The sequence below is a fragment of the Dendrobates tinctorius genome, unplaced genomic scaffold (assembly GCF_039654945.1).
Source record: "Dendrobates tinctorius isolate UK_male_01 unplaced genomic scaffold, ASM3965494v1 ptg000073l, whole genome shotgun sequence".
Taxonomy (NCBI): domain Eukaryota; kingdom Metazoa; phylum Chordata; class Amphibia; order Anura; family Dendrobatidae; genus Dendrobates; species Dendrobates tinctorius.
The window spans coordinates 7350171-7363805 of record NW_027361741.1 but is presented as its reverse complement, the minus strand read 5'-3'; the positions used below and the strand labels follow the sequence as shown (position 1 = coordinate 7363805).

The following is a 13635-nucleotide window of genomic DNA, read 5'->3' as shown; positions in this document are numbered from 1 at the left end:
TTTTTGGCAGTGTTTTTACATTACAAATTCTATATTAAAAATAAAAATCAGAAATCTTGCAATTTTCTCGTTTGCCACAAGGGTTATTTTACACTAACACTTCCTGTTGTATTAGGAAGTTCACACGTACATTAGCAGCAGTAGACTGACTTTTACCTTGTAGTTTGTATTGAAGAATCTAATGAACAAACCCAAAGATCATTGTGGAGGAGCTGTGGCATCACCTATTGACCTACTGGGATTGGTGGATCATGGGTTATCAGAGGTGTACAGAGTTGTTATTATTATTATTTATTATTATTGTGAAATTTATTTCATGGCGCTTTACATGTGGGGTATACATAATAAAAACAAGTAGAGTAATCTTAAACGATACAAGTTACAACTGGTACAGGAGGAGAGAGGACCCCGCCCGTGAGGACTCACAATCTACAAGGGATGGGTGAAGACACAGTAGGCAAGGGTAGAGCTGGTTGTGCAGCGGTTTGATCGATCGGTGGTTACTGCAGGTTGTAGGCTTGTCGGAAGAGGTAGGTCTTCAGGTTCTTTTTGAAGGTTTCCATGGTAGGCGAGAGTCTGATATGTTGGGGTAGAGAGTTCTAGAGTAGGGGTGATGTGCAGGAGAAATCTTGCAAGCGATTGTGGGAAGAAGAGATAAGAGGGGAGTATAGAAGAAGATCTTGTGAGGATCAGAGGTTGTGTGCAGGTAAGTACCTGGAGACGAGGTGTATGATGTATGGAGGACACAAGTTGTGGATGGCTTTGCATGTCATGGTTAGGGTTTTAAACTGGAGTCTTTGGGTAGTGGGGAGCCCTTGCAGGGATTGACAGAGGGGAGAGGCCGGGGAATAGCTGGGGATGCCTGGATTAGTAGGGCAGCAAAGTTTAGAATAGATTGGAGGGGTGCGAGAGTGTTAGAGGGGAGGCCACAGAACAGGAGGTTGCAGTAGTCAAGGCAGGAGATGATGAGGGCATGTACTAGGGTTTTAACAGATTCTTGGTTTAGGAATTTACGGATGCGGGAAATATTTTTGAGTTGAAGTTTGCAGGAAGTGGAAAGGGCTTTGATATGTGGATTGAAGGAGAGATCAGTGTCAAGGATTACCCCGAGGCAGTGAGCTTGTGGGACTGGGGAGTGTGGGCAGCCATTTACTCTTATGGATAGGTTTGTTGGGGGAGTCGAGTAAGATGGGGAAAGATGATGAAATCTTTTTTGCCCATATTAGGTTTTAGAAATCTAGCGGAGAAGAATGAAATAGCAGACAGACATTGTGGGATTCTGGTTCGTAGGGAGGTGATATCTGGTCCAGAGATGTAGATCTGTGTGTCATCAGATTAGAGGTGATACTGAAAGCCGTGAGATTCCGTGAACTGTCCGAGGCCGAAGATGTAGATGGAGAAGAGCAGAGGCCCTAGGACTGAACCTTGCGGGACTCTGACAGATAGGAGGTGAGGTGAGGAGGTGGTGTGAGAGTGGGAAACACTGAATGTCCGGTCTGTTAGGTATGACGACATCCAAGATACAGCCAGTGATGCCAAGCGATGAGAGGGTCAGTAACAATAGGGAATGGCCCACTGTGTCAAAGGCAGAGGACAGGTCTAGGAGTAGGAGTACAGAGTAGTGTTGCTTGGCTTTGGCAGCTAATAGGTCATTGGTGACTTCAGATAGGGCAGTTTCAGTGGAGTGATGCGGCCGGAAGACAGATTGTAAGGTGTTACCTGACGTTGTAACCCTGCCTCTGATGATAACGATATCACGGAAAACTCTTCCTGAAAGGACGGGAAGTATGAGTCTAAAACATTGTGAAGGAAATATTTAATCAATAAGGGAAATCATAATAGCAGTAGAGTTACATTTAGATGACAAAAGGGTCAGACTGGATATACAGGTATTGTAAGGACCAAGGGGCTTTTGCTGGAGGTAGGTGTCAATCCTGGCACCTTAGCTCCTGGATTCTGAGCTAGAGTGGGGTTAAGAAATGGTCTGTACTAGAAGGTATATTTCCTATTGTCTGTATAGGAAGACACAGGCATTTGAAAGAGCACAACGTGGCTTATCGTCCATTCAAAGACAGCATTGTTTAAATAGACCAATCCAGGTCATCCTGGAATATGAGCCTATAATTCGGACTATAAAAAGCTGGGTTACACAAATAGAAGTATTCACATGTGGTGGAAGCTTAAAGGCTCATGTGCGCCACGATTTACTCTCCTTCTCTCTGGGAAAACAGGATACTGTTAGGTATTTTCTGTTATTTCTTCTGTTTTATTTTATAACTGTTTTATATATTGTTGTGTAATTGTATTTTTACCTTTTTATATATTTATTGTAAGCACTGTTTATTTTTCTATTAAAAACTCAAATCTTTAACAAGTTGATCCTTGTTCGCTCTAAAGAACCTATAGCCTTTAAGAGTGTGTGACATTTTTTGATTGTCTGACAGTAGCATAGATTTCGGGGACTCATCACCCCATGTGTTTGATGAGTGGTGGCAGCATAAGAAACCAAGGTGTGCTGAATGTGTCGGGGTGTGATTTATGCTCACTTTATAGCCTAGAACAGAGGTTGAATGCTGGATTGAGAGAGATGAGATAAATTAACCCGTGCAGGTACACTCCACATCACGGGCTGAGAAGTGTGTATGAGACTTGATGGCAAGCTGTGGGATAGAGGTTTTTTACATCTACAGGTGCTTCTCGCAAAATTAGAATATCATCAAAAAGTTAATTGATTTCAGTTCATCAATACAAAAAGTGAAACTCATATTATATAGAGTCATAAACAGAGTGATCTATTTCAAGTGTTTATTTCTGTTAATGTTGATAATTAGGGCTTACAGCCAATGAAAACCCAAAGGTCATTATCTCAGTTAATTAGAATAATTAACAAAAAACACCTGCAAAGACTTCCTAAGCATTTAAAAAGGTCCCTTAAGGTACTGTCACACTTAGCGATGCACCAGCGATCCCGACAACGATATGTATCGCTGGTGCATCGCTAAGTGGTCGCTAGTGAGCTGCCACACAGGCAGATCTCACCAGCGACATAGCAGCGGTCGGGGGTCGCTACTTTCCTGTCAGACGAGGCGATCCTTACGTCCTCCTGCCCGCTTGTCTCCACAGCAGGAAGCCCAGCAGGAAGCTGACGACGAGAAACGGCCCAGGCCGTTCTCGCCTGATCAGCAATAACCAGCGGGGGAGCCGGTCGGAGGTAAGTATCACACATAGCGATATCACTGCTGCGTCACAAAACCAGTGACGTTATAGCAATACTGCTAGCGATATCGCTTAGTGTGACGGGGCCTTTAGTCTCTTTCAGTAGGATCCACAGTCATGGGGAAGACTGCTGACTTGACAGAAGTCCAGAAGGCAGTTATTGACACACTCCACAAGGAGGGTAAGCCACAAAAGGTAAATGCTAAAGAAGCTGGCTGTTCACAGAGTGCTGTATCCAAGCATATTAATGGAAAGTTGAGTGGAAGGAAAAAGTGTGATAGAAAAAGGTGCATAAGCAATTGGGATAACCGCAGCCTTGAAACGATTGTTAAGAAAAGGACATTCAAAAATTTAGGGGAGATTCACAAGGCGTGGACTGCTGCTGGAGTCATTGCTTCAAGAGCTATCACAGATATATGTATTCAGGACATGGGCTACAAGTGTCGCATTCCTTGTGTCAAGCCACTCATGACCAATAAACAACGCCAGAAGCATCTTACAAGGGCCAAGGAGTAAAAAAACTGGACTGTTGCTCTGTGGTCCAAGGTGTTGTTTTCAGATGAAAGTAAATTTTGCATTTCATTTGGAAATCAAAGTCCCAAAGTCTGGAGGAAGAGTGGAGAGGCACACAATCCAAGCTGTTTGAGGTCTAGTGTAAAGTTGCCACAATCAGTTATGGTTTGGGGAGCCATGTCTTCTGCAGGTGTAGGACCACTGTGTGTTATAAAGACCTAAGTCAGCGCAGCCGTCTACCAGGAAATTTTAGAGCACTTCATGCTTCCTTCTGTTGACATGCTTTTTAGAGATGGAAATTTCATTCCCCAGCAGGGACTTGGCACATGTCCACACTGCTAAAAGTACCAATACCTGGTTTAAAAACAACAGTATCACTGTGCATGATTGGCCAGTAAACTCGCCTGACCTTAACTCCATAGAGAATCTATGGGCATTGTCAAAAGAAAGATGAGACACCAGACCCAACAATGCAGATGGGCTGAAGGCTGTTATCAAAGCAACCTGGGCTTCCAGAACACCTCAGCAGTGCCACAGGCTGATGGCCTCAATGCCACACCACATTGATGCATTAATTGATGCAAAAGGAGCCCCGACCAAGTATTGAGTGCATTTACTGAACAAACATTTCAGTAGGTCAACATTTTGGATTTTAAAATCATTTTTCAAGCTAGTGTTATAAAGTATTCTAACTTACTGAGATAATGACTTTTGGATTTTCATTGGTTGTAAGCCATAATCTTCAACATTAACAGAAATAAACACTTGAAATAGGTCACTCTGTTTGTAATGACTCTATATAATATACGAGTTTCCAATTTTTGTATTGAAGAACTAAAATTATCTTTTTGATGATATTCTAATTTTGTGAGAAGCACCTTGTTGTGTCTCACGAATGGTAACAACCTTTAATGTATATTTCTCTGTGTTTAGTTTTTCCTCCAATCCTGCAAAATTCCCTGTTGTTGCTAGGTAGAATTAGACTGTGTGAAAATTTTCCCTATGTCCCTCCTGTAGTTGAGCTCTGTATTAAGTTGCTACTCCCTTCTTCTTCAGTTTAGCATAAAGCAGCCATTACTCAAGACTCATATGTACTCCCCTGTACAAATTACCCCTTTTTACCTACTGTTCATTGTAAACTAATACAAGATTTTGGAAGAAAACAGCATCGTTTCTCCAGGTCTCTCTACAGTTGCATTGCCAGAGGAGTTAAAACTACTGAGGACACCTGGTGGTGTGAGTACGAGTTATACAATTATCTAAGAAGCTGATAGAACACTTGGGACTCGCAGCCAGCAGGAACAGTCAGGAAACACCTGTATTAGAGCATTAGTACTGGGTTTAAGCAATTATTCTCTGTACTAAATAATTGCTATCCATGTGAGGAGTTCACCAGTTCTACAAGATTCAACACAGTGCTTAAATAGACATAGTTGCAAACAGTTTCCCCTTCCTTTTTTCTTTTGCATCTTTTATTTGGCAAAAGGCTGTTAACCAATATGGCAGCTTTGTACAAGAAACAGAATAAGGAAGCTCTGATTAACCTCTGTGAGCACAGAGGACTAGAGACAGCAGATCCAAAGATCTGGTGATTGGTGCCTTGATGGAGCAGAGTACAGTGGCACCTGAACAAAGAGAAAGCCCGACTCCGAGGAGCCAAGCAATGGACCTTGTTCAAGAAACAACTTCTGGGTGAACTAATAATGCCAGTTCTGGGGCGTGCAGGGACTTTTCTTTGCAAATGGTCTTACAACATCTGGAACATGTGATGCCAGTTTGTGCCTGCAGCTTATTCTACACTGTACCAACAGGCTGAGAGAGAGGCTGCTGCTGCTGCAGAACATCAGGCTGAGAGAGATTTCCAGCTTTGAATGGCCCAACTACTAAGGAGTAACAGTTCTTAGCTACCCCATTCACAGGATATAAATCCAAGGAGACCGCGCTTGGAAAACCTCCCAGTGATTGAGAAAGATGGAGACATAGATACCTTTTTTCTGGGCCATGCAGGCGCACTCCACGTCACGTGCTGAGAAGTGTGTACGTGACAAATAGTCTCAAAGGCCAGTGTGAAAACAAAGTTATTATATATACAGTATATATACATTACCAAGAATTATTAAAAAACGCATGTAACACAAAAACCTGATTTAAACAATATATCTTTTTCTATTGTTTAAATCAGGTTTTTGTGGAGGAACGGTAAAGAAATGACGCAACATAAAGTATGAAAAGATGCTACAGAATTGATTTTTTTATGGAGACTAAAAGTATTCCAGAAAGCTTATGTATACGAGGAAACATTCTAAGGAAAATTGATATATTGTCATGCATAGTGAAGGGCCTATTTGACCATATATGATATAGAGATTCATAAAATATGTCTATGTTAATTATTGTACTAAATTTTAGCTATATCAGTACATCTTTATATACAATTGTGAGAACACATGCTCTTCTGAACTACGCACACCACAGATCCTTATAATGAACATACCTTTGACACCCACTGCATTTGTGTGCCATCCCTAATTATGGAATGGCCATGGGTGTCCTCCTCATACTTTATGTTCCCCAGGTGCAAGACACTGGCTACTAATCCAAAAAGATTCTAAATAATGGAACAAAAGAAGACTGATTTTCACATTGTTATTGTTTGTCCTTTTAGTTAAAAACAATATAAACCTTATAATAAACAGATGATACAAGAGTATGGCACATAAAACTGACTCATACTTGTTTCTTCACAAAGTTAAAAAGGGTTTCAGCTTAAACAAAGTCAGGATGTCAACATTTTAACATATAAACATGGCAAGATTTATATGGTTTTTGCTGTTAATTAAAATGTATGGACTGGTAAACTCATATGTCAGGCTAAACAAAGGGTATAAATTAATTAGAGAAAAGTACACCCCTCACATTTTTGTAAATATTTTATTATATCTTTCCATGGGACACCACTGAACATTTGACACTTTGATACAATATAAAGTAGTCAGTGTACAGCTTGTATAACAGGGTAAATTTGGTATGCCATGTAACTATCTCAATATACAGCCATTAATGTCTAATGGCAAAAAAAGTGAGTACACCCCTAAATGAAAATGGCAAAATTGTGCACAAAGTGTGGCCACGGTTATTTTCAAGCACTGCCTTAACTCTCTTAGGCATGGAGTTCACTAGAGCTTCACAGGTTGCCACTGGAATCCTCCTCCACGCCTCCATGACGATATCACGGAGCTGGTGGATGTTAGAGACTTTGCCCTTCTCCGCCTTCTGTTTGAGGATGCCCCACAGATGCTCAACAGGGTTTAGGTCTGGAGAAATTCTTGGACAGTCTAGCGCCTTTACTCTCAGTTTGTTAAGCAAGGCAGTGCTCGTCTTGGAAGAGCGTTTGGGGTTGTTATCATGTTGGAATACTGCCCTGCTTCCAAGTTTCCGAAGGAAGGGGATCATGTTTTGCTACAGTTTGTCACAGTACATGTTGGCATTCATGGATCCCTCAATGAACTGTAGCTCCCCATGGCCGGCATCACTCATGGAGCTCCAAACCATGACATTCCCACCACCATGCTTGACTGTAGGCAAGACACACTTGTCTTTGTATTCCTCACCTGGCTGACACCTCAGATGCATGACACCATCTCAACCAAATAAGTTGGTCTCATCAGACCACAGAACATGGTTCAAGTAAGCAATGTCATTAGTCAGCTTGTCTTCAGCAAACTGCTGGTTTTCTTCTGCATCACCTTTAGAAAAGGCTTCCTTCTGAGATGACAGCCATGCAGACTAATTTGATGCAGTGTGCGGTATATGGTCTGAGCACTGACAGGCTGACCCCCCACCCCTTTATCCTCAGCAGCAACGCTGGCAGCACTCATTCATCTATTTTGATATGGTATGATGCTGAGCACGTACACTCAACTTCTTTGGTCTACCAAGTTCTGAGTGGAATCTGTCTTGTTAAACCGCTGTATGGTCATGGCCACCGTGCTCCAGCTCAGTTTCAGGGTGTTGGTAATCTTCTTATAGCCTAGACCATCTTAATGTAGAGCAATTCTTTTTATCATATCCCCAGAGAGTTCTTTGCCATGAGGGGCCATATTGAACTTGCAGTGACCAGTCTGAGAGAGTGTGAGAGCGAGAACACTAAATTTACAATAACAAACATTTTCGGGCCAATATACCATGATGGCAATAAAAATCATGAAGAGATCCAGTATGAGAATAAAATATTAAATTTTATTGAAAAAACATTAAAAATACTATAAAATTACAAAAATGCCCAGCAGGAGGCGTTAAAAACATTCATGCCATTAGTTATTATAGTCACACAGACAAATGTGAATCCTTGCACATAAGTAATTATAAATAATTGCCAACAAGAGTATAATCTATATAAATGTAGAGAATAGTCACACCACAGTATTAAAAAATATATTGAATATAAATCAGGCCCGATATATGTAACTTAATTAAATAACCTCAGTGTCAAAATAACTGAATATATCATGGCTGAAAAAAAAATACAGTGTAGTACTAGAAACCCACATTAAATTGTACCTGAATGGTCGTGGCCCGATCTGATATATGCTGCAAGTTAAAATAAATGACCTCAATATCAGCAAGATTAAATAGTATCAAAGCTGAAAAAGTGCTAGAGGATTGCTGCCTCAAAGGTTCAGCATTAAGGTTCAAAAAATACTGTGTGGAAATAATCTGTGACAACACTACAGGCAACTCACTCTGAATGTAATAGAAACCCACATTAAATTGCACCTGAATGATGGTAACCCAGTCTGATATATGCTGCAGATAAAATAAATGACCTCAATGTCAGCACGATTAAATAATATCATGGCTGAGAAAGTACTAGAGGATTGCTGCATAAATCCACAAAGGTTCAACATAAAGGAAAAAAGGGTAATACCAATGAAAACGCTGATGCCAGGTCTCTGGTGAATGTGAATGACGCGACCTCCTTCACCCCAACATGTGTTTCGCACTAGCTTTTTCCGGGGGCGTGCGAAACACGTGTTATTGTTTTTACTAAATTTACAATACCTGCTCCCCATTCACACCTGAGACCTTGTAAGACTAAAGAGTCACATGACATCCAGGAAGGAAAATGGCTAATTTGGCACAATTTGGCCATTCTTCATTTAGCGGTGTACTCACTTTTGTTGCCAGTAGTTTAGACATTAATGGCTGTGTGTTGAGATATTTAGAGGGCACACCAAATTTACACAGTTATACAAGTTGTAAACTGACTACTTTACATTGTTTCAAAGTGTTAAGCATGTGTTCACTTTTGAGATACACTGCATCTTTTCATGTCTCTAGCTGAACTTTAATTTTAAAGTAAATATATTGTGAACCATATAACACATAACCCATGAACTTCTTACCTCGATATCAGCTTCAGTGAACTCAATGATAGTAAAAGCTCTACGCACGAGCTTCCAGTTTGACTTGTCACAGATGGTGCTTACTTTGGCACATTCACCCTTAAGATGAAAGATAACATTGCTTTATTTTGTTCATGTTTATATTAAAAAATACTCACAAAAATCCCCTTAAGTTTGTATTCTCACCTGTATCAGGTAACTGTAAAGCTCAGGTTTACGCTCTAGGCCCAACCATCGTATTAAATGATCTTCTCCTCCCTCCAATAACTGGTAAAATATGTGGAAGTTCCTCTCACCTTGATTTTGATGGACCACTCTTGACTTTTCTATTAAATAGCTAAGTATATGTCCTCCAGCCGGAGCACCCTGCAGACCCACAAACAGAGAAGCAATTATTAGTAGAAAACAACTGGGAGTCCTGATTGCATACCCCACCTGCATGATGTCTACATGCCCCATGAGGCAGCCTAACTAAAATGCATATTTTCATACAAACATCACTTATGTTATTTTACTGACTGTTGATTTCCTGAAATATCAAGAAACCCACCCTCACCCCTTTCAAAATTAGAGAGGGAGGAATAAGCACTGTGGAACTATAATCAAAATGTATCCACATTCTGGTAATCTGAAACAGGGCATAAAAGGGAAATTTCCAACATAGACAGAGAAGTTTTTGCACGCGTGTTGACTTTCCCCGTTCATTGCGATTAGAGTTTTGAGAACAGATGAAAATGCTTGGTCAGATTTTCCTGCTACACCCATAGAAGTGAATGCAGTTCTGAGCGGCCTTGTCACAACGCTGGTAGGAGGTTGCCATAAATATGCCAATACTGTCCTAAATTGGGAATTTTCAGTTCCTTCTGAGATAAACTACAGTATGTATTAGATATTGCATTTACCTTGTAGTCAAATTGTACATCCATATACTTTCCAAATCTACTTGAGTTGTCATTACGGAGAGTTTTGGCATTTCCAAAGGCCTGAAGAAATTAGAAATTAGGCATTTGTAATAAACAATATAAATAGCAAATGCTATACCATGTGCAATTTGTAGGTACCTCCAGAACAGGGTTTGAGAGAAGGAGCCTGTCTCTGATTGTGTGCAGCTTCTCTGTGATTGGACATGCCATTGCTAAGTACTGAAGGATTTTCTTTGATGTCTCAGTTTTTCCAGATCCACTTTCTCCTGATATCAGAATGCAGTGATTATTCCGCTCTGTGCACATAACCCTGTAGGCATTATCTGCAACTGCATATCTGTTGAAAGATAAATACAAAGGTCTGTAAAGCTACTTCCATTAGGGTGTGTTCACGTTAAAGGCACTATACACAGACAAATTTTCAACTGAACCCGTTGATATCGCTGTGCTTGGCTGATGTTCTTTTGAGCATGGGGATGCCGGAAGTTTGATGGTTAGGAGAGATGTTGGTGGACATGTCTGATTTCGGACTGCCGATTGCATTATTTTTCCAGGCATGCCAGTTGGCGGCTTTCTCATGTAGAACACAGGAACGCTCGGCTGAGATGGCTGTTGGACTAACAATCAGCAAAAACATTGTTTGACTGACAGCCATCTAAGTTTTGATATTACAGTATTATATGTGCGAGAAAAGTTCCAGATGCATAATCCCAATGTATCCAAATGGCCACTTTCACTTAACTCATGCCAAGAGTACTTTCTTTTGGAAAATAGTGGCCAATATAAATTAGCATGTCTTTTTTTGGGGAATAATGTAGTAGACATACTCTATGTATTTCATGCACAGGCTTACAATAAAAATATACTGCTCAAAAAAATAAAGGGAACACTAAACAATACAATTAGTGTTCCCTTTATTTTTTTGAGCAGTATACATACTATCTTGCACCAAAAGTCTATGTCACCAAATATTGCAAATGTATACCACAGATGAAAGGCTCAAAAGTAATGAGAACAGAAACCCAGTCATTCTTTTTCTATGTGGTGCTAGCATAAAGCGTTGTACACAGATTGACAATATTTACATCTGTTCTTGTTCTCGCTAGGACTCAATCTAATTTCACTACCTCTGACACACACTCCAGATCTGCTGTTTATTGACCTAAGATATCATTGTGTGACTGATCTCTGAGTGAGATTCAGAGAGATCATCAATGGAGTTAGCAGGAGAGTCAGAGGAACAGACGGAGGTGCTAGGACCTAGCAGGAGACTTTGGGGGCCAGGCAGAGGCGCTGTTATGTGACCTAGTGGAGAGTCTGGGGACCAGGCGGATGTGCTAATGTGGGACCTAGCAGGACTGTCTGGAGGCCAGGCAAAAGTGTTGCTATGTGAATAAGCTGGAGAGTCTAGGGGCAGGCAAAGGTGCTGCAATGTTATATAGCAGGAGAGTCTGGTGGCTAGGCAGAGATACTGCAGTGTGAGCTAACAGAAGAGCCTAGGCGTCAGACAAAGGTCCTGCTATGTGACCTAGCGGAGAGTCTTTGGGTCAGGCGGATGTGCTAATATGGGACCTAGCAGGACTATCTGGAGACCAGGCAAAAGTGCTGCTACGTGAGCAAGCAGAAGAGTCTGGGGGCAGACAGAGGTGCTGCAATATTAGATAGCAGGAATGTCTGGTGGCTAGGTAGAAGTGCTGCTATGTGACCTAGCAGAGAGACTGTGGGCCAGGCAAAGGTGCTAATATGGGACCAAGCAGGACTGCCTGATGTTGCAACGTGAGCTAACAGGAGAGTGTTAGGGTCAGGCAAAGGACATAATATGTGAGTGTAGGAGGGTGGACTAAGACGTGGACTGATCTGACTGTAAATAGTTAATCTGTATATGGGCTATGTATGTCTCTGTAGCTATATTAGTATGTCTCATTGTTGTAAATGCAGGGGTACTGTTTATTAGTAAGTCAGCTAGGGGCAGTGGAGTTCGGAAACTGGCTACTAGGGGGAGACATAACACCAGGGAAGGTCTGAGAACAGTCTGGTAGGTGGGCGGAGCAAGTAGGGGATTTCCCAGACTTAGGGGATAAAAAAGGGAGGTTCCCAGACCTAGAAAGAGAGCAGAAGGAAGGGAGAGCCTGGGGTGCTGGAAAGTTGGAGAGCAGGGGAGGTTCCCAGACCTAGAGAGAGAGCTCAAGGAGGGAGAGAGAGCTCAGGGGAGAGAGACAGCTAAGAGAGGGGGGTGGCCCCTGGAAGATAGCTGAAGGAAAGGGGAGCCTGGGGTACCAAATGGTTGGAGAGCTGCACACTGAAGTGAAGTAGGTGAGGCAGTGGGTGGATGGGCCGAGTAGGTGATCGCTGTGGCCGGTGACTAAGGCAGGCGTAGTGAAACAGGCAGAAACAACGTCGCATTGGAAAAGCGCAGGAGGAAACTTGTAACAGGTACCCAGGCAGGTGTATGGAAGCTGTCCAAAAGGTTGCTGTGTTCTGAAGAAGAATAAACGTTTTTTGTGTGAAGCACTCCTGACTCTAGACTCCAGTCTTTTCACTCATCGAGGGAGGGATCGGTAACTGCATCGGGAGTACGGAGTGTCCGGTAGGGACCACCTGTCACGATCCATTTTTTGGATCTGTGGCAGATCTGAACTCTCATATTAAATGAGACAAGCTGGGTGCAGCTGCCTAGTGCCATTAAGCCCCGGATCATCGGACACAATGCGACGCTGCAGCTGCCGTGGCCTTGGACGAATGGAGTGGCGGTGGCGGCGGGAGATAGAGGCCCATCAGATTACCTGCGCTTGGGAGTCCCTGCCGGTGTCCCGAGCACTTACCCCAGTGGAAGAATCCCGGAGTAAGCCAGAGCGCCCGACGGCCGGACCTGTGGAGCTGTAGGCGGAAGAGAAGATGGCGACGTGCTCGCCAGCAGTACAGGCCATGCCAGAGCAGCGACTGGAGGAACTGCCGCTTATACTCCCTGCAGAACCTGCCTGCCTGGAGGCTGTTCCTGCCGAACAGCAGGATGAAGAACCACAGCACACCCCAGATGACGGGACTGGAAGCAGCGGAGGGACCCTGAAGCCCATCCAGCAGGTGGAGGCTGGCGACATCACGGAGACCCTGGCCGCCTGGATACACCAGTTTTTGTAGAAGCTGTGGAGTAGCTTGGAGGAAGCCGTGGCTCCGGGGAAGGTGAGCGCTTCCCCCCCAGCCGGTGGCGCCGCAGGCAGCCCCTACGTCCCCACCCTGTATGAGCACTAGGTCCAAAGTCTGCGTAATCGGCCCCCAGCCTCCCTGCCCAGCTTCCCCCTGTCCCGCGTCCCAGGCACCGAGCAGGTCTGCAGCCTATGCGGGGCCATCTGTCTGGATCTCAATCATTGCCCAAAAGAAGACCAAGGAGCGGGAGATCTGGGCGCTCCTTCATGAAAAGGGGGAAACCGCTATGTCCGTTCCCCGGAGCCACAGGCGACTCGTTTACACCAACGTTGAACGGGTCCATCAAGGAGACAGAGACTGGCCACAAGGTCTATCTCAACATGGCCTCCATAAAACACGGGAGGGCCCTGCAGATGGGGGACTGGGTATCCTTC

General features: G+C 43.1%; 1 protein-coding gene across 1 annotated transcript in view; it reads right to left on the bottom strand.

Moving 5' to 3' along the window:
• The window catches only part of MYO1H (myosin IH), a 179553-nt gene that overhangs the window by 154056 nt on the left and 11862 nt on the right, over positions 1–13635 (bottom strand). Inside the window, exons 3-7 of the mRNA XM_073582611.1 lie at positions 10196–10394; positions 10037–10117; positions 9321–9500; positions 9135–9233; positions 6224–6337 (exon numbers count right to left, since the gene is read on the bottom strand). Coding sequence (XP_073438712.1) covers positions 6224–6337; positions 9135–9233; positions 9321–9500; positions 10037–10117; positions 10196–10394 — 673 coding nt within the window. The remainder of the gene's footprint in view (positions 1–6223; positions 6338–9134; positions 9234–9320; positions 9501–10036; positions 10118–10195; positions 10395–13635) is intronic.